General features: G+C 41.1%; 1 protein-coding gene across 1 annotated transcript in view; it reads left to right on the forward strand.

The window, feature by feature from the left end:
* Window positions 1-22,347, forward strand: part of sept12 (septin 12) — an 82,147-nt gene that overhangs the window by 5,181 nt on the left and 54,619 nt on the right. The window contains exon 2 of the mRNA XM_044331159.1: window positions 13,779-15,353. Within this exon, the coding sequence (XP_044187094.1) occupies window positions 13,779-15,353 (1,575 nt within the window). The remainder of the gene's footprint in view (window positions 1-13,778; window positions 15,354-22,347) is intronic.

Raw genomic sequence — 22,347 nt, forward strand, 5'->3', positions numbered from 1 at the left:
TTGATCTGTGCTTCTAAACAAATTAGTTTAGCCCTCAGCTACAGACTGCCACTCTAGCTGCTTTTGGACAACTGTGGAAGTCTATTTGACAGTGCAAACTACTGTCACTGGACAATCAGTGCTTTTAGTCTCTAAAAATGCCAAGTGCCAAAGAAATAAAAGATTTGTACAGATTAGTCATTATCATTTTTGAAAAATTATCTTTTAAATAAAGTACTACCTAAATACACAAAAACAAATGCCTGAGAAACAAAAAAATAAGCTCTGAGAATCAAACATATGGTGTCAACTCTGAGCACTTGACAGATCTGAATCTTCTATGCTACAACTCAACAATCACTGATGCTTCACATTAACCTGTGTTTACCTCCCACTGAGTCGTCCTCTCAGCAGCTTGCTTTTGGCTGAGAGTCCATGTAAGCGGGAGAATATCATCAGATGTGGTGGATCTAAATTAGATTTAGTAACAGTGGAGCAATTGTTGATGCTGGGCTGGCCAGCCAGCTGTGGAATGCTGGGTGAAAGATGGCGCCTCATCTCCATTGCTGACTTGTGTGTTAATCAGATGGATAAGAGCCACCATCTAAAGACATGTGATTTAAGGAAAAGAATTAAAATGGTGGGGTTTTGTGTGTGTGTGTGTGTGTGTGTGTGTGTGTGTGTGTGTGTATGCACTCAAAGCAGAGCAGAAGATTAATTCCACTTTGTAAAAATGAACTTGGCATTCAAAACTGTTAATAGATGTAATTTGAGGTTTTCCAGGATTGTCCAATATCAATGCACAGAATTGTATACGTGTAGTGAGTTGAATTTTAATAAAATGCCAGATACTTTTGTCCAGAAGGTCATAAATATCTGCTTACTGTTACAGCTTGCCAGGCTCTCTGATCAGGGCTTTGCTGAGCAACAGAAGTGTTTGTCTAAACTTATAAAGTGTGGCTTTGCTTTGGATGTATCACTGTGTTGTGTTTATCAGATCAAAAATACCAAACAGTTCCCCTCTGGCTGAATATTTTACTGATTAAACTCTAAATCGGCAGTTTCATGTGTGAGACTTTGCCTTTATCGGAAGATTGTAAGTGATGTCACAAACATCAAGTTGCTCCATCGCTAAATCATCATAGTGTAGCATTAAATGCACACACTTAATTTACATCTTCAGTCCCCTGGCCACAGAGATCCATAACGTCTTATCAGAATTTTGATGGTATTTGGACAATCAGGGACTTCTCTTGCATTGGTGCTGTACATAATAAAAGCATTTGGACAGTCAAATAGTCAAAAAACTAAGTGAAGGCAGTGGAAGGTGTGTGTTTGGGCCTTTGGGTGACATGGGAGATTAGAGGAGGTCGGGGGGGGGGTAAGAGCTGCTCCTCCTCCCAGCCCTGTCCCATCCTGGTACTGCACTCCAGCAGGGCGCGAACTCTGCAGAGATCAGAGAGAGTCCCATGACTTACTGACCCAGTGACCACACACACACACACACACACACACTCACACACACACACAGCCCGTTGTCTTTGCTCATGACAAGTGGTACTCTAATCAAAAACAAAAGTGCTGGTCCCCCTCTAACATTCCAGTCTGCATTAACGCAGTGGAGCACAGCAATCCAGGACCCAGACCTGCCAGTGTGTGTTTTCTGTTCAGTAGTAGACATTAGGGGTGCCACGGATCACAAAACTCACGGTTCGAATCGTATCACGGTTTTGATTCACAGATTGGATAATTTTTAGGATCAGAAAAAAAAGAGACAAATATAACTTCTATTTATTCTGTAAAACACTTAAAGGAAGGAACTTTTGCCCATGGTCCTAAGTGAAAACAGCATTCAAGATATCCAATGTTTAAATAAAATCTTAAAATATATAAAATATTCAATACTCAATTGTTAAAGTGCAGGGATATGAGGGATGATACCTTCTTCCTTTAAACATGGTAGTGAATGAAACAACAGCCTGTGTCCACATCATCAAAACTTGATGATTACTTACAAACATGAACACACGTCTTGTCCTACAGCTTAGCTTGTTGAACAAGCCACCAAACAAACATACACTGCTAACGTCAGTTAGCAGCTAGATAGCTAATTAGCTGCTCAGCTTCAGTACATTAAACAGCATGTAATCATACCTGCAGATGTCACTTCAGACCCGTTAGATGCTTGTATGGTCGTTGCTCTTCAAAATCCCTGTTAGCAACATGCTGTCTGTCCATGACTTGTACTTACAGCAGTTTGTTTACTTTGTCTTAAATGAGACATTTAAATTTTGCAATTAATCCGCAGTTCACATGCGTGTCGAACAGTGGGGGCGATCCGTACAGATCACAGATCAACTATGTTCTGTTACACCACAAGTAGACATTTGAGTTTTGTCATACAGAAAACAGACACACACACACACATACACACGTACAGACAGGTAGCACTTGATGTGGCTTGCTGCCAAGCCATTCTTCCATAATGGATTAGAATTTGGCAAGATATCAGTGCAGGCTGTCTGGTACTCAGATGTGTCTGGAGTTGTCAGGCCCTTAAAACACAGTGGATCATTTCTAATGAACCAATGAGAGAATGGAGACAAAACTATTACTGCAGGTAAAGTACGAAGACTCCGGTCTGAAAACAATCATCTTCAACTGACCTGAACTGAATTGATCAGAAAAGAAAAAATCTGTATTGTTCAAATTCAGTATCATCGGACTTTGTAATTTTCCCTTGGCACATCTGTATTCCTAAATTATTTGTGCAGACATATATTTTTAAATGTTCACCAAATATACTCATTTGCTGGTAACTAAGATAAATGGCAGCTGTGGCTAATCAGTACCAAAAAATGTAAACTTGATAATTACTGATTACGTATTACTCAGCAGCAAAAGTAACACATTGCATTACTTGTTACGTTACTTTTGTTACTTGGCCGTCAGCTTTGTCAAAGTTCCCTTTAAACAACTCAGAATCCTCCACACACACACAGACACACACGTTCCATCTTTTGTATTTAACACATGTAGAAAGAGAAAATGAGACGTTGTGGTTTAACAAGCAGGCAGAAAATAGTTTGGAAGGATTTACTGACCATCCAACAGCTAGCGTTAGTGTAGCCTCAGTTACTGCACACAGTACTACAGAAGTCCTGACCTCAGCTGCACGAGTCACACACCCTCCAACTCTGAACTAAGCAAGTGTCAGGTGACCAGTTGTTGGGAAGGTTACTTTGAAATGTAATAGGTTACAGATTACTAGTTACCCCGTTAAACATGTAATTTAACTATTTTAATTACTTCATCCAAGTAATGTAATTTATTACAGTTGAATTTAAACCAGGCAGTGTAAGCCTCACTGTTAATCTCATTTCCAGCACTGAAAGGCATTCTTGTCCGATGACATGGCGACCTGCCTTGATGTTGCAGGCATGGCAGACTCAGGTTGCTTAGAACAATCAAGAAGCAACCTCTGGGGCTGAAAAATGAAGCCAACGCCAAAGTGCCAAAAAGTGCAGCTCCTTGAATGGCCACTTGAGGCTTCAAAAGCGAGTCAATCCCCATAGACTCCCATGTTAAAATGCCCAACGCTTACACGCTTACAGCCTGGTACAAAAAACGGTTTTGGTCTCTATAGCTAATTTCCCCATTCATGACAACTGTACAGGGGGTGAATTTTTTTCTAAGTCACCAGTTTAAATTTTATTAAGCCATAAGGTTATGCATAATCAAGGACGTGGCCGCTTTGAGTGACAGGTCGCTAGCCACTAGGTAGCTTGTTTCAGCAACCAGGCTTCATTTGGTGCGCCTTAGCTCCACGTCTTTGCCCATTTTGGATTAGCCAGGAGTTAGGCGGAGTCAGGCACTCCCAGAGATGGCAATGGCCAAAGCCACCCACTTTGAGCTTCAGAACAGCTCTTCAGATATGGATGTAGCTACTTTGGACTTACCACGAGTCACATTTCTCCTCCTCTGAAACGTCTATCAGCTGATTGCTGAGACTACAGTGATATCAACCCTCCATTAATCCCGGTACAGACAGCACACTGACCCCCAAATGTAAAAGTAATGGAGTATTACTGGAATTAGTAATTGTAATATAATTACTGAATTTCAAATTGTAATCCCTTACAATACTCGTTACTGAAAAAGGTCATTAAATTACTATAATGTGTTACAGAGTGATGTGTTACTGCCCAACACTGGTTGTGGTGCTGATTGGTGTCATCACCATAATAATGTCTTAGAGAGAGCATCTGTGTATCTTATCCTCTCAATGAAAACCTTACTGTATTTCTGGGGAGGTGGGGTTTCTTACATGGCTAAGTACCACTGGGGGTAGTTGGAGACATTTATGCAACATCTGCCTGTAACCACTGTGCTATTCTGTCCTTGAAATAGCCACGAAGCACTGGCAGTTAAAATCTGAACACACTGTCCCTTTAATAGACTCCAGCTTCTGTCTAATATTTTTCAGGTGACAGGTGCTTATGAGGCAAATAGTAGCCAGACATCTGAAACACGGTGATGTAAGCGCTAGTTTGTTGTGTGTGTGTGTGTGTGTGTGTGCGCGTGTTTATGAGTCCTCAGGCACTGTGTTATTTTCAGCGTTACAACATTGCAAACAGTTGCTTGGAATGTGTCTTCCAGATGTGCTTTTAGTAAGTGGAAGTTGTTTTAATGTGTGTTGTTCATGTGTGTGGCTGAGAGAGAGAGTGACTGAGTGTTATCACAGATTTGTGGCTGCAAAGTATGGATGCAGCATTGTATTGGTTTGTAGGCGTGTGTGTGCGGGCGTGTGTTCACACGTGTCGATGCACATGCTGTCTCGTCTGTCAGAGTTCTACCTGTATGGAATGTAGGGAGGGGGGAGGATGGACGTGGACATGCCCAGACGGGGCTTCCCCTCGTTTTGTGTCCACAGGACAGACTGGGCCTCCAGTGCTTACTGGTTCCCAAATCAACCCATCTCACTGGCCCACAGCTGGTTAATCATGAGAGTAGTTCATTTTGTTAAGGATGAAGAGAATTCTTTCCTCTGTATTTGACATTGAATCCTTCCTCATTCTGTTAATATCAGCTATGTTTGAACAGTTTGACGCTACCATAAATATTGCAACACCATCAACAGTAGGATGGCTTATGTGTGTGTGTGTGTGTGTGTGTGTGTGTGTGTGTGTGTGTGTGTGTGTGTGTGTGTGTGTGTGTGAATAGGTGAATGAACATTAGAAACATTGTAAAGCGCTTTGGATAAAAAAGCGCTATATTGCTATACATCGATGAGCAGGTGGGCACCTTGCATGGCATCCTCTGCCATCAGTATACGAATGTGTGTGTGAATGGGTGAATGTTAGTCGAATGATGTGTTGTAAAGTGCTTCAAGTGGTCAGTAGACTAGAAAGTCCATTTACCATATCAATGGTGGAAAAAGTATTCAGATCCTTAACTTAAGTACAGCGATTTAAAAATGCCCCATTACAAGTAAAAGTCCTGCATGAAAAATCCTACTACAGTGAAAGTACATAAGTATTATGAGCTTGATGTACTTTAAGTATTGCAGTAAAAGTACATAAGTATTATGAGCTCGATGTACTTTAAGTATTGCAGTAAAAGTACATAAGTATTATGAGCTTGATGTAGTTAAAGTATTGCAGTAAAAGTAGTGGTTTGGTCCCTCTGACTGATATATTATTATATATGACATCATTAGATTATTAATAGTGAAGCATCAGTGTTAGAGCAGCATGTTACTGTTGTAGCTGATGGAGGTGGAGCTACTTTCAACTACTTTATATACAGTTAGCTAGTTTAGTCCAGTGGTTCCCAACCTAGGGGTCGGGCCCCTCCAAAGGGTCACCAGTTAAATCTGAGGGGTTGTGAGATGATTAATGGGAGAGGAAAGAAGAAAAAACAAAGTTCTGATACACAAATCTGTTTTCAGTTTTTGAACTTTTTCCTTGATCTTTAATTTTTGGTGAAATATTGGATCATTTGAACATTTATTGAAATGTGAGAAGTTTAGAGGGAAAATCACTATTTGGTGGAGCTGTTAACAACTCATAGACATGTGAAATGTGACCCCGACTACACACTGCTTTTTGTAAGACGTCAAAAGCCAAAAAGGTTGGAAACCACTGGTTTCATCTTTAACAATGTGTTGTATTTTAAAAGCTTGTTATATTATCCATTGTGTCAAATCTGCATCTAAAAAATAACTAAAGTGGTCAAATAAATGTAGTAGAGTAGAAAGTACAATATTTCCCTCTGAAATGTAGTTGAGTAGAAGCATAAAGTAGCATCACATGGAAATACTCAAGTAAAGTACAAGTACCTCAAAATTGTACTTAAGTACAGTACTTGAGTAAATGCACTTAGTTACTTTCCACAACTGTCTGATATCATCGAGCAGTCGGTTCTGATTGGTTGAAGCAAGCATGTACATTATTTTCAAGTGTACTGCTCTGATTATCACTTAACTAAATACATATCCTGAGACATATGGTACTACTGCTGTGTGTGCTGTGTGTGTGTCACATATGTGCTTCATGTTTAAAAGGTCAATTCACTCCATTCCCACTTAGAAAATAAAAACAAAATTATAGGCTGTTTTTTATTTGCCCAGGTTTTGAGATATCCATGTTTTAGATTTCTGCCTCAACCCCGACAGAGAGCTGTTGTGAAACCAGAACTTGCAGTTTCTGCTCTAGAAAACGTTTCTGTAAAGAAAATGTTAAAAATTCCATGGACATTTGTAAGTACACAAGTCCAGAATCCAGTCCTACTTCATTACTATACCCAACTGTATGCCATGTGGTTCACTACACAGGTATACATAAAGAATACTTTTTAAATAATCTAATATCAATGCTTATTTAATATTTTTGTTTTTAGCAACACTTAATTGCAATTTAAGTGCATTTACCCATTTAATGTCACTCAGTCTGAAGAGATTAGTGGTAGCTAGGTCAGGCAGAGAGGGTTAAATGTCTGTTCTGAATGTATGCTAATAAATGAATGGTTGTTTCACAAAGGTTTCTGAGTTCTGTAGACACACATTTAAGAATGGATAGTAAACCCCAGGAACATTATACTTTTTCACAAAAACTGATGAAAGAAATGGTCAGTGTGCGAATGACATGAGTTACAGAAGCTAGTGGAACAGCAGTTTAAACTGGAGATGATGTCAGGACATTACATCAGATAACATACATTGGACAGAAGCTTTTTTCCAAAGCTACTTACAATAAGTGCTTTTAACTTCTGTAGCTAGACATCATCAAAACTTTGCAACACACGACAATACAGTGGAGATAAAAAGAAGTCTTACACATCCCACTTCCGCACAACAGAGTATTTAGGCACACCATATCCATTCCTCTCCCATCTTGTCTCAGTTTGCAAGCGACCTGTGACAGACTTGCATAGCAAACACTTACCTCCCGCCCGTGCTTCGTGGTCAACGTTCCTCAGCAAATACAGCGTAACAGTATCCCTCCTGCAGCGGTGCCCATGTCAGGCGCAGTGGCCCTCACAACCCCACCAAGCATGTTTCATGACACCACTATATCCCAAAGCGCAAATTACTACTAGCCCCCGAAGAACCATCCAGACTGCCAGATCATCCATTTTCTTGTACGCAGTTGTCCCACAGTTTCCACCAAGTCCTCGCACTTGACTGGAGAGACAGCTCCCCCACTCAGAGTCTCGACCTTCCCCCTTGTTCCTTCATACCTTCCCACCATCAGCAGTCATCGTCTAATCGACAAATACCATAACATCCATCATCGACCCTCATCCCCTCAACCCTCCGTCCTATGTTCCTCGACTCTCACCCCTCATCCCTCGACCCTCACCCTTTCCTCCCCCCATCACTTCATCCCTCCATCCCTAATCCCTTCATCAGGTGGTCCAACCCATCCATTAACATTTCAGCTCTCTTTCATTATCTCAATTAAACTATCGAAATCCATATTGTACTTGGGATTATCTTGGTTAGTGAAAAAGTGTTTTTTGTACTTGAAATTTGGTCATTTTTGTCAAAACAAAACATATGAAGAATGAGAAGCAGAGGGGTCACAGAAAAGAGATTTCATTAATCAAGAATGTTGACTGAATGAAAAAGAACATGACACAAAAATGGCGACAAACAATTGTGTTAACCTTAGAGGACTTCTGCGTAAAATAATGACCCCATATCTGTTGTTTTATCATTTTGAATGACCTGATTGAGTACATTTTCATGTATTTACTGTAATGACTTGCCAAATACTATGAAACACATGATTATATTCTTCAGACCTCCACAGTCTGTGGACCAAAAAAAAACATGCCTTTGCTGTGAAACTTTACTGTATCTTTCTAATGGAGATGCAGGGACATTTGGTCTTTGTAAGTATAGATGAAAACACACACACACATACACACACAGAGCATATTTCCTCTTGAAGGGAATGTGATCCTGTCCAACTGAACTAGAGGCCAGTTGTTCCATGTTTTCCTTCTGGGGTTCTGGCTTGTTGCCAAAAGGTGCAACAACTGCAGCTCTTCACTCGCCAGTGTTTACAGACGTCACAGAAAGAAGACCCATTTCAGACATGAACCTCATGACGTAACTGAAATGGCAATTTCATATGCTGGTGTCATGTCTGAATAAGCGACCACACCATCTTTATGTGTAAGTCCTGACAGTCCTGAAGTCCTGACAATTTGATGAAGCCAGATCTGTAACATTTCTGGAACACTTTCAACACGCTACGAGTGAAATAAATGCTGTCAGATTAACATAAAGGCTACAGCACACTGTGGTAAAGAGGAACTTCACACTAAATTATGTTTTTGTTCTGTACACAGAGTCACATAGATTCTTGTTCTCTTCCAACAATACACACATTGTTTGTGAAAACTGCTTTTTCTGCTCAAAAGAAGCTTGTTTGCATCTCCTTGGATTTGAAAGTTCAGTTAAGTAGGGCATTAAATTTGGCAGAAGGCTTCAATGGATAAAAAGATATTTAAATTTAATCACTGATACAGAACACAAAACTCTTCTTCCTTCCTGTACATTTACAACTCACTGCTGTTCCAAACAGTAACATTGCTACATGTCATGCACTAGGTGCCAAATATCACCAAGCCTTATGGTTCATTCTGTAAATGTCCTGTTATGTTTGATTAAAGCCATAACGAACATATACGTAACAGAGACCAGCAATGTATACTGTACATACAGACGGGTGACAAATTAAAGGAAAAACTGGTTCAGGTCTGAATGTTTGACCCCTATAGTGAGGGGATCTGGTAGTTCAGTTATGCTGTGGGGGGCATTTCGCTGGTATGGTTTGGGTCCACTTGACCCCTTAGAGGGAAGGGTCACTGCAAATCAATACAAAGTTGTTCTGACTCATCACCTATGATGAAACATTTCTATCCTGATGGGAGTGGTCTCTTCCAGGATGACAATGCTCCAATTCACAGAGCACGAGGGGTCACTGAATGGTTTGATGAGTATGGAAATGATGCCAAGCCTTTGCAGTCACCAGATCTCAACCAGTTGAACACCTATGGGAGATTTTGGACTGACATTTTAGACAGCGCTCTCCACCACCATCATCAAAACACCAAATGAGGGAATATCTTTATGAAACTGCAGCTGTCAAACATGAAATGTTTGGTATTGGACACATTTTGAAAATACAATTCCACCTTCCTGAGTTTAGAACTTCTCAGACACAAATTAAGCTGACTGGTGACAATACGTGGTGTATGTGTAAGGGACACAAAGGGGGTGTGTTTTAAATTCATTGTATCGTCAGTGTTTCTGTGATATGAAGCTTACACTAAAAGATTTTTCTCCTATCATAAACGCAGAAATTCTATTAAAACCCTGCTTAACTAGATAAAAAATAAACTTCACAAGTGAAGCATAATGGAGGAAGATGAGGCACAAAGCATGATACTGTGCACATGCAAGACTGTTTTTACAGGAAGCAAGCTATCATCACACACACACACACACACACACACACCTCTTTCCTGGTGACTTGACCTGCAGTGTTCATAAAGGGATGCCTCACACATGAACACGTGCATACATACACTTTCCCAGAAACTCAGACATGGTTGTGAGGGAATGTAGAATGCTTGGGTGTGCACTGGTGCATGTGTGTGAGAGAGAGAGAGAGAGAGTTTGAGCATCTCTCTTTATCAGATTTAGGAGGCATTGTGTAAGAGGAGAGGATTAGGGTCTGCACAACTGTGAGAACAGAGGGAGTGGAGCCAAATGTAGACAACACACACAAACACACACAGATAGAGCAGAGCAGAGACAGGGCACACCACTGCCACCGTAATTATTTCTCCAGTGTTTAACAGGGTGCCAGCAATTACCTGATACCAGAGCTCCTTATCTTTGTATGGAGGGCAGGTTCACACTTGTAGCCTCAGCGAACCCAGCCGAGTCCACATAACCCTCCCCCCAGGACACACACACATACATACATACCCCTTTCCAGCCTGCCTGGAGCCTACTGGGGCCATGAGCTATAAGCCTGTTCAGGTAGCAACTGAATTTTTACAGTAGATGTGTGATGTAAGGCCTGGCTGCAACCAATGTTTATTTTTGTTCTTGATTTTATTCATGTCATTACATTGCTTGGTCCATTAACTGTCAAAAATATTTTAATATTTCATCCCTATTTGCCAGTGCCAAAGTAATGTCTTTATATTGCTTCTTTGCTTGAAAACACAGAGATATTCCATTTATAATGATATACAACAGAGAACAACAGCAAATTCTCACGTTGCAACCACTGATTGTTTGGCATTTTTGCTCGATAAATAACTTAAACAATGAGGCTTTTTATAAAAAAACAGATCATTTTCTGTTGACCCACTTATCATTTCAGCTCAAATGGAAATAATGCTGCAATGATTACAAACCAATGACAGGTCTGACTGTTTGCCACTAAATATGTGCCTTAATTTGTCCTTGCACACACTTGAGTGCCACATAATCATGATTACTAAACATTGTTGTAAAATGCTCTGGGTAACATCAGCTGCCAAATGCTGTGAAATTACAGGTACAGTAATGTAGTAATGTACAGGTACAGTAATGTACAGGTACAATAAACTGACAAATTCTCAAATAAAAGCCAGTATTGAAATAATGCCCGACAGGAGCAAATAAAAGCCAGGTAAGAAAAAGTATCGACAATGGATGAATTACCTGTATTATTACACCTCATGTCCATCAGTACAACAACAGAGTCATGTCATACTCACCACTCTTCTGCTATCACACAGGATTCTGCTCTTTGAACCACTGGAAGGCAGAAGGAGGTATTGAGTCACATTGTAGGCAGCACAGCAGTGGTTAAAAAAAATAAAGGTAGAATGGAAGCAAGTGGAAAAGGGCAGTGGAAATTTTCATTATGCTGCATCAAGAAAATAGGTAAATAAAGAGAAAGTGCAAAGCTTACAACAAATTGAAACAGGGAGGCTTCTTACTAAAATATAATGAAATAAAATCAACATTAGAAATGAAGCCTGTTTCAAATAAATGGTTCTCTTTCTAAATATAGACCTTAGTCACTATTGGAGAAATTACGGCAACTCAACATTATGAGGATATGATTATTACCTATACTGGCAAATTGCTGGATTCTTTGACTAAAACAGTAACAAAATAAAACAGTAGAACATAAGAATGCAGCAACCAGTCGTTCACACCTAACAGCTTGTAGACATTCAAACTGGGACTACAGTGATCTGCTGGGTTATACCACTTAACAGTCTAATAATATGTGATTTTCATTTACTTTAATGGAAAATGAGCCCATCCAAATACTATTTCTGTTTATGACTTCAGTCTTCAGTCCATTTTAAACAGCTTTCATTTACCATTTTGTAATATTACCAAACAGGATGTGAATGCACCTCTGTAAACAAAGACACTCCAGAGGCAGCTCAAAGGCCAGCATTGGTCATAGCACTCAACACCCAGTGAATGCTGTGTGTGTGTGTGTCACTGAGAGGTCATTGGTCTGGTCATACAACATATAGAGACTGTCTTTGAGTCTTAATGACATGTGAGGAGACCTGTAATTACACCCTTGCTCTCTAAGCTTAGCTGTATGGATACATACACACACTCTCGCCTCATCTTAACCAGTGTGAATTCCCTGGCTCGTGTGTATTTTGTAGTGCTTCTCACTTTTTAAAGGTGCTTTAAAGGAAATTTGTGGTGTATTACAACTTAGGTTTTATTTTTTATGGCTCTGGCCTTTGATTCTCTGTTATGATATTCACCAAAGAAAACTCAGAACACTAAAAATATGTCCAACAGGGCAAGAAAGACGATTATATCACTATAAACCAGCTTAGCCAACTGTGATGAATTTGTATCAGAAAGATATTTAGGTGCAAATGTCACAAAATGTTACAGGTAGCAGCTGTGAAGCAGCTCCTGTGATCCACCCACCCAGTCCTTCTCATGGTGTGTCACGTTGCACTGGTTGGTTTTTGTAACACAAAACCACACAAAAACTCCAACTCTGACCTCAATCCATCCTTTGTGTTTGCAGTATGAAGGAATTGTGTGTGTGTGTGTGCGTGTGTGTGTGTGTGGTAGAGTGTGTGTTCAACAGAGGAAGAGGCACTTTCCCATACAAAGGCAAGTAGCCAATATCATTCAGGGCCGAGAGAGAGATTAAATATAATCTTGTGAGCAGAGACACATACTGTATATATGATTTAGAGTGTATATACTGAATATACCTCATATACAGGTGTGTCATTTCTGGTGTGGGTTTTACAACTATTGCAACCGTTAAACACTGTGGATCCTATGGTTGTGAAGTGTAGTGGCTGGCAGCACAGGTGTCTAAAAAACAAGACTATCTCAGTATGATTTTATGTTCTGTATTTCATGTTTGTTTTGATAGTACATAGTAGATAGTTTTTTTAACATGCTTAAAACACTCAAGTTGATAAAATAGTTGAATTTGAAAACAAACTTAATTGTGTCCAGGTTGAAAGATAAAGATGTGTCTTATTGCTGCAGAGGGTGACCGCATATGAAAAGTTAAAGATTCCCGTTTTAGGCCTCAAACACAATCAGTCAAACGATCAGACAGGTTGTAAACAAACTGTCAGGTTAGTTGAACTTATTTGAAAAGAAGGCCACTGTCAAAATTATTACCTAAACTGTCTGTTGTAAACATCCATCACAGTTTATAGACCATGCCCCACCATGTCATTTGCGTCCATTTGGTAACTTTGACCACTGTCTTCTCTAAACCCAGATTTACAACAACAAAGGCTGAAACAGGAAGCTCAGATTGTGTGAGGGGTCATATGCTGCTGAGTATTCAGTGGGAGCAGAGAAGAGTAGCTGCAGTGCAGCAGGAGACATGTTAATGTAGTTCATATCATGGGATAGATGATCACTGGACAACACAAGGTGGTTATATGATTGCAGAGTTGGTGGTGTAAGGCATTAAAAAACATGGGCAGTATTACACTATATTCATTAAATTTGTGTTTAATGACTTTTTAAGGGGGAATTACAGTAGCACTGACATGTCATTGATGTGGCATAAGATTGACAGACACATGGATATACAGTAGTTATTTTAGATGTCCGTCATTTGTCCATCTGACAGAATATGTTCTATTTTAACAAGTCCACACTTACTCAGATGCGTGTTTGACATGCGCCATGATGCACTGGTTAGGTCTTAGTTAGAATTGATTTCATTATGAACTCATATATTCTTTCTTCCCACCTGCAGCACTGAAGAGATCCTTTGACATTGAAGATGTGGACGACATACCATCCTTCTCATCAGCTTCTCCTGTCTCCTCCCCGGTTTGCCCCTCTTCTTCCCATTTCTTCCTCAACCACAACAAAACCAGTGAGGGGCGAGGAGGAGGTGGCCAGTCCGCTTCATTAGCCTTCAACAACAACAACAACAGCCTGGGCTCTGCAGTATACCCCTCCCACATCAGCCGGAGTTCCAATCCCAGCCCAGTGCTTAAGTCCCGCACGGTGGTCAGCAGCCTCTCCTTCAATCGAGGAACCATGAACAAGCCGGCCATCCACAACAACAGCTCCTCAGTGAACAGAGCTGCATCCTTCCAGAGCAGGTTGAACCCAAATAGTTACTCCATGTTTTCTGGGCCAGGCAGTGACAACGACAGCCTTCACAGCTCCACGTCAAGCTTGGAGTACTCTGGGGGGGGTGGGGGTCCCCTCCATCTAAACAAGCTGGCATCATATCCCAGCCCTCCACCTCAGGGTGAGTACCATCGAACCCAGCCCCAGCTCCCACAACAGCACCAAGAAGGAGGTATCACAGGCAACCACAACCTGAAGAAGTTTTCCTCCCATGGGAGCGTTTTCCACTCTGAGTTGGACCAGGGGCCAGGAATGATGCTGGGGGCTCCAGAGCCTCACGGGATTAATCATGGCTCCATGCCCAGCCTAGACCTCCAAATCCGTGATGGAGGAGGAGAAATGATGGGTATGCAAAGAGGTGGAGGTGGAGGCAGGATGTCTCCAGGGTTGAGGTATGCCAATGCTAATGCCAACTGGAATGGTCGTCTCCATAATGCCAGTGCCCTTGGAGAGGAGGGCTCCAACAACCAGCAGCAGCAAGGGCCCCAGGTCCTCCAGGCTCCCCAGCCCAAGGCCAAAGAGACTCCACGTCTCAACAAGTTTCCCTTGGACCTGGACAGTTTGGTGAGCACCATCTCAGCTACTTCCCCCTCGAAGACTCACGGAGGATCCATGAGCCGTAATGCCCCCAAGCCTCCTCCAAGACGCACAGGAAGCCTTCAGCACCACACCAACCCACCATCCACCTCAGCCAGCCCATCAGCCTCTCTCAGCAGCTTGGACAGTTCCTCTGACACTCCACCACTTTCTCTCCATCATCCCTTTTCGCCTCTCTCCACACGTTTTCCAACTCCCTCACATGGCTCTTTCCCTGTCCCAGTGGTGAGCTGCTCACCGATGCCCATTTCTCCAGCCCAGACCCCCCAGTTGGAGATCGTCTCACAGCCCCAGGTTGTTCAAGTGGTCCCCAATCCTCCCAACTATAACAGCTCTTCCAGCCCCTCCAGCCCCTCCAGCCCCAGAGCCATTAGGTCTTTGGAGGATGGTGCAGGCAATGTCAGAGATAGTGTAGGCTCCATCCTACAGAGGATCGCCTCTTTCTCCCGGCCTGTCACCACTGATGCCACCCCAGCAGCTGTTACCCAGCCCCCTAAAGTCCAAAGCAATGGAGGGTTGTCATCTGCATTTGAGGGTCCTGCTGAGACCATGCCTGTGCCCACATGGAGACAGGGGAAGAAGAAACAGGAAGGTAGGACAAGATGGTTTTTGGAAAGTGCTTAAAAAGCCACATTTGTTCTCTTTTCCCCTGTTTTATCGCCATAAATGATTGCATGTGCATTTCTCTGTGCCAGACAATCCAAAGGGCAGGAGGGATTTCAGTCTGTGGTAAATAACTTGTGACAGTGGAATAAGATCAGGAGAATCTGCATGTGTGTGAATGTGATTACCTGCACTTTCTCTGTTGTAAACTTTAGTTTTTGCCTTGCAACATTTGTCCTTTTTTACAATCATTGTCACACAAAAACAACACGTAGCACATTTTTTTCAGAGTAAAGGCACCAGTATACTCCATCAAAACTGCTGGTTTGATGGTCACACAGCTTCCGAAACCCCCTCCCACCACACCTTACTGACGTCAGAATTTGAGGAGCCTATGGCTATCAATTTCTGTAACAATTTCTCATCTCCAGCAGGTGTGTGGAGCTGAGAATGTAAGCAGGGTTTTAACTTCTCTCTCAAGGGCTTTTTTCATTCATGTTTTCATTCTGGTACTTTTTGTGTCATGACTTGATATTAACTCAAAATAACTCATATTAAATATATTATGCTACTGTGTAATTGATATTAAATGCTCTATTGCAAACATCCATCTGTCTGCACATGCAGCTTTTGGAAGAGCTGTTGGTGCCTGGAAACTCTGAAAGACCGTTGAAAAGGTTCGGGAAGCAAAACATGGAAAACGCATATCATGAAATACTGATACATTTGTAATACAATTCCAGGGTCCATTTTATGAGCTTGTGTGAGTGCAAAGGTCTGTTCAACATACGATGACAGGGAATTTCCTTCTGTTTTCATGTTGGTGTATGAAGACAAGTCAAGGTTAGCAGATGAGCTGAGAAGCCACACCCCTCGTTTCCTGTTGTATTGAGCTTCATCACACACACACACACACACACACACACACACACACACACACACACACAGTAATACACAAACACATCAAATGCAGACTTATATTAGCACACTTCAAGTAGCAATAAGAAGTAACTGATTAATCTTAAGGATTTAAAGCTGCATTATGTGATATGCAGTGGTATTGGGATTCAGGAGCATTTTAGCCAATCTGAATCCCTAAAATTTATTATGGAATCTAATTATGTTCATCTTTCAACATTTGCAACTAGAGTTATACTGTACGGTATTTAAATAAAACTCAGATCATTTAACTATTACCATAGTTTTAGGTTTTAGTAGCCCATGTGTAATGTTGATTTAGGGTTAAGGTGCTTTCTCCAGATACTGAAGGTCCTAAATCAGAACTATGAAGGTGATCAGCTTATTCATATGTAATGAATTAAAGTTTTAACTGGGAGATATAGAGTTGTGAAATGGACATGACACCATTAGTTTCACTAGAAGGATGGGACACTCCTCTCTGTTGAAAACCTGTGTTGTGATTTTTAATTAACATTCTCGAAGTGTGCAGCTACAGTCTGAGCTTTGGCAACACTTTCATCAGTGCCCACGTGAACGTCGCTGCTGTCATCTCTGTTCACATTGTAAATAAAAGGCTAATGTGTGGTAATGGGTGTTCACAGTGAAATGATTGTTTTGCTCTACCCAGTGCTTTACTCAGATGGTTTGTTTCCCATAAAAAGCATGAAAAGAGGCCCCGGGGCCTTTTCCTCTACTCCCTTCCTCTGCTCTTAGAGAAACACACAGAGGAAAAGAGAAGTCAGATGTTAAAAAAGGAACACAGAGTTTTAAAGTGAAGTGTTTTAAAGTAGAAAATACGTTTTTTTTATTTTATCAGCCAGTAGTGAAACTGTAGGAATCCAACCAATAATTTAATGCAGTCAACACTGTATGTCATCATGTAGTGAATAAAGATCAGTATTGTTCTCTCTATCGCCCTATTCCCTGTTCGTATCTCTCTCCACATCTCCTCCCTGGGAAAGCATTCTTATCTCTCCTTTCATTTTTTCACATCTCTTTGCTTCATTGGTTCTGCATTCCTCTATATCTTCCCCTCTCACGTCATGCTGCATCCCGTATGTCAACTAAACAGTTATTCAATAGGCATGACTGTCATGATAAATGTGTAGTGTCCAAACACCACAACCAGCACCAATATTATCAAGAAATAACTTCCTTCTCTCCTCCCTCTCTGCTCTTTCACTCATTCTTAGTTTTCCAACCTCCTCTCTCTCTCTCTCTCTCTTTCGCTATCCTGCCCAGGCTTGTCTGGACTCCCCCTCCCATCCCTTCTCTATTTCTGATTCAAGCTTTAATGACAGTGATTTAGGGAATAAATTCCTCCCCAGCAGATGTCTAAGCCACCATCCCATTCCACTCTTCTCACTTTTTATCCTCTCTGTCACAAAGAGGGGACTTTTGTAGATCGGTAAGACGGGATGTTGCTTGAAGGGTAAGGGGTTAGGGCAGAGAGTTAAAGGGCTGGAATTGTGGAAAACAAGAAAAATGAGCTTTGGGATGGATTAGGGTGATGGCGGGCACTCCTGTGCTGTAAAATTACTCAAGTCTGTCTCAACTGTCTTTTTAAGTTATTTAAAATTTTGAAATTTGCGCCTCAAGAGCGAGGGGTGTTGAAGCAGCACTCATTACAACATCACACCAGAAAATCAAATAAAATATGTAGGCAGCTTTAGCATAAGCACACCACCCAGTGTAGCGCTGGGTGGCGGTGTGCTTCTGTAGTCGCAGTTTGCATCGCAGCCAGATGATGTGCAAAGCAGCACACTGGAAGTGTCGCTGGTTGTTCAGCAGCTAAAAAGCCTTTACAGCCTTCTGGAGGATGGAAATTATGTCAGGAATGGCTGAAATTCATTTTTGGAGACAATTTTCCCAACGCTATCGGCAAGCGGTTGTGTGTGTGTGTTCGCCACATTTTACAGCTGACTGTCTGTTTAATGAGACTCAGTACGTTGCTGAATTTTCTACTTTTTCATCTTCAAACTTTGGAGCCTAAGGGACTTTGCATTATTCATGTATGTGGTATACTGATTGGCTGGGGTAGAAGGTGGGGGCTGCACCTCCAGCCAGTTGGAGCAGGTGGTCATAAATAATGCTGATTTTATGTGATTAGCTTCTGAAACAGCCTGCTAGAGGACTGAGGGGAATCTTGGCTGCAATGAAAGATGGATTTAGAGAAATCTGAACAACTTTGGTTGAATAAAATGTCACAGATATGTTTAAAATAGACTCAGTATTTATAAAAATGAGTTCAAAAGGGCCACAATACCAGATCTTTAATGGACAGATTCTTATTTATTGAAGGTAAAGGTGCCTATGCATACAACAGAAAGGTGAAATTGAAACACACCTTTAACCCTCTAAATAAAATGATACAATTTGTGTCAGAAATCACTTCTCCTGGCTGAAGATATTTCTTTATGGCTCTGGCTGGATGTTTGGGCTTGTTGTCATGCTGCAGAAAATATGTGGGACTGATCAGATGCCTCCATGATGGTATTGCATTATGGAAAGAACCTAAACATCTACAGTGCCTAAAACTTTTGCACAGTAGTCAATCCTTATAACTTCAGATTCTGCATCATAGTCCTGATGATGATGATTATCATCATCATCGTAGTATCAACAGTAATGCAGTGATTGTACATCCATGGCAACAGGAGCATGACTTGATGCAAAACATTAGGTGAAAAAAGTGGCTCAGGTGTAGCCCACCGCTAACTGACTGACTCCATGGCAATGTATATTGTGAGAGTAAAAGTTTGTTCTTGAGTTTGTTCTTGAACCGAAATAGTTGTTTGACCATCTTAACTCATGGTCCACTTACTAGCTTTTTCCAGAGGTTTCAACCTCCTCTCACAGTCTTCATTAGCAGGTTTACGTCATGTGATAAGTTGTCATGTCTATTACTGAAACCCTGGAAGTTACTGGACGTGTTTGATGTCTGATGTGAACGACCTTTCTTGAACCATCTAGGCTCCTTGGTGTTTGACTGATGTGTTTAAGGATGTCTTCTTTTCAGCGAGGTTCTGTCTTTAGGGTGTTCGAGCAGAGATCTCAAGGTGTTAAATGGCTTGTAACTTAAAGCAATTGGCTAGAGACTACCTCAGTGAAACAGTAAGGACCCTGAACCAGAGACTGAATGAACACATCAGCTGTCTGTAAACACCAGAGCAAAACCACTCACAGCATCCACTGAAAAGAGGTCAAAGGTCACCAAACAGTTGTTGTTGTTGTTTTTTTCCTGCACTCGTTCTATAGGCTTCTTTGACTTACTAATTATAGATATATATATTTTTCTAAATCTACAGTGTGGATCTATGACAGAAAGCAGAAGGAAAGTTAAGTGTTTGTGATGTACAGTTTTGTGTTTCATCTTTAAGGTCAGGAGAGTAGAAATGTGTGTTCCAACACATACAAATAATGAAAGAAACAACCAATCAGGTCTTTTCATAAGAGAACCTCCTCTCTGCTGTTTGTTGCTGTTTCGCTTGTCCTTCCCACCAGCTCAGATTAGATTCCCGTTTCCTGTCCAGTTGTTTGGTGCAGGGCCCTGAAATGTGTTTCCTGCACCAGATAAGATTAGCTCGCCCTGGGTGTTTAGGTTGACTTGTCATATGAGTACACACACACACACACACACACACACATCAGGATGCACAAGTGATGAAGACACTGATGACTGGTAAATGGTTAGGGTGACAGGCAAAGTTGAAAGACTTCCAGTGATTAACTATAACCTCAAACAAGGTGAGGGTCAGTCAGAATGACCTCACTTTGTAAAACGGTTCTCACAAGAATTCACACACACATTAGGTCTCTGAATAATATTTAAAGGCAACTTCCATTTTAAATACAGGGATAGAAAGAAAGAAAAAGTCAGAATGAATGACTCAATGACTTGTGGTTCAAAGGTGTGAGGCAGGCAGGCAGCAGGGTGGATGTGACATGACAAGCAGTGAGAAGTAAAGATTAGACTCCAGAGTTAATGAGTGCACAGTAAATCAAAGCACCACAAATCAGCAAATGGTGGATTAGAGGCTTTAAAAGAGTAGAACTTCACAACAGTCCTGTGGTGATGAGTCATAAGGGTCAGTGTGTGTGTGTGTGTGTGTGTCTACATAAACATGTACCTCTGTCATTATAGAATAACTTGGGCTGTGATATTTGTTTGGGTTTAGTTTTTACCAAAGGAAAATTGAGTCATGCGGCAAAGTGTTCACTGACAAACAATGCTTTGTGCTAAAAGTTCAAGGACAGGTAATGTGATCGCCAGAGGGCAAGCCCAACTGCAGACTGTATTTGAGGAGATAGTGAGATGTTGGATATTGACGAGGGATGTGACGCCAAGCTACCATCTGTATGTGTACCTGCATCTGTTTTAAATCACAGAAATATCTGTATTTGTATCTGTATTGTCATTCATACCAGAGGTAGGCACGGCCTGAATCATCTAAACTGCCTAATTTTCTTTGTTCAATTGTTTTCTTCTGCCATTCATACTATTTATAAATGTATGAATTTAGCTCCTTGCAAAATATAGAAAATACCACAGCATTTGAACCATGTATGTACATTTGTCAAATTATAAAGCATTAAAGTCAGTCTAAAGTGAATCTAAACAAAAGCTGTGTAATTGTTAATGGTAGAAATGAATAGCTTAAAAAAGTACGGCTGATATTGCATTATTTTCTCTGTAGAAACTAGAGGTTTAATGGGATGAGGCCCAGATGAAAATATAGCCGGTCTGAAGTGTCTGTGTGTTAACAAAAGGGAAGCTACTGACATGATCTCTAAGGAGGTCGTAGGCATTTATTTGTGATGCACATGGATACCGTTATCACTGGAAAGAGTGAGTTCAGATTTGACTGTTTTATGACTCTGAGAAGATGAGATATAAGTTTGAGGCTAATGGTGTCAGTTGGGTGACTGGTGAACTGGGGGAAAAAAAGAGTAGATCTGCACAAATGCAGATGTTCATATCCAAACAATCTGTCCATATTCAGTTACAGCTCTAATATTGTCACAATGGATATGTTTGAAGAAATGCATTTCCATTACCTCAGGTGATCTAAGCGTTGAATAGTCAAGTCCTTGGCATTCTTGTGTATAAACACCAAGACACTTGCACTATAGGAAAAATGTATGATGTAATCCAGTACAATAAGACCACAAGCTACACAGAAATCATTAAGCGCCTCACTGGCAACACAATATAAATATCACAAGCTTAATAGAAGTGTAAATTGCCATCATATGAGATTGTACAGCTGTTCATGACATCATATCCTCCCTATTTAGTTGTTTTTGCATGCTAACCAGCTGTGCATGTTCCTGAGGTAAACACACTGTCCAGCAGTAAGAATGTGTTACATTGTTGGGTTGTACTTTTCTTCAAAAGTCAATATTCCCATCTCTCTCTTCAGAGTAATGAAAAAATAGATATTAGAATGAAATGTCTAGAGGATTTGGGGGGGGGGGGGGGGGTGACACAGAGCAGTGGAGGACAGTCAGCAGTGAGGAAATCCTCCTCCCTCACCTTCCTTTTCCTTTCTGTTTGGTAAACTGTTGAGGGATCTTTTGTTTCTCACATATTTGCTGTGTTGTTGTTTGCTTGCCAAACAGCAGGTTTAGAGGCTGGTTAGTACATGTCCCAGTGGTAGTTTTAAACTTTTGTAGAGAATGTTTTAGACTTCAGGGTCAGAAAACACAGACCTCATCATGGATGTGTCTCTCTCACTCACTGCAGCCATGTGTGAAAGAAGAGCGGATTTCTGTTCGGAGGCTTGTACAGACTGGTCACTGCATAATGCGTCTGCATCAGGCGCCTGCAGCTGGGCTTGGCTCAGATTTGTTTCCAATCTGTTCAGCTGTCTTTAACATGGCTGCCCTTTGGCTTGTCCAGCTGAAAGCAGGAGGCATGGAAACAGTCCTGTGTGCTTCTCTAAGTGTAGTCTGGGGCCAAGCATGGGTCATAAAATATTCTTTCAAAAATTTGACTTCAGTGTTATATTTTAATCGTGTCT

This window comes from Thunnus albacares, chromosome 17, assembly GCF_914725855.1.
Source record: "Thunnus albacares chromosome 17, fThuAlb1.1, whole genome shotgun sequence".
In the NCBI taxonomy this organism is placed as follows: Eukaryota; Metazoa; Chordata; class Actinopteri; order Scombriformes; family Scombridae; genus Thunnus; species Thunnus albacares.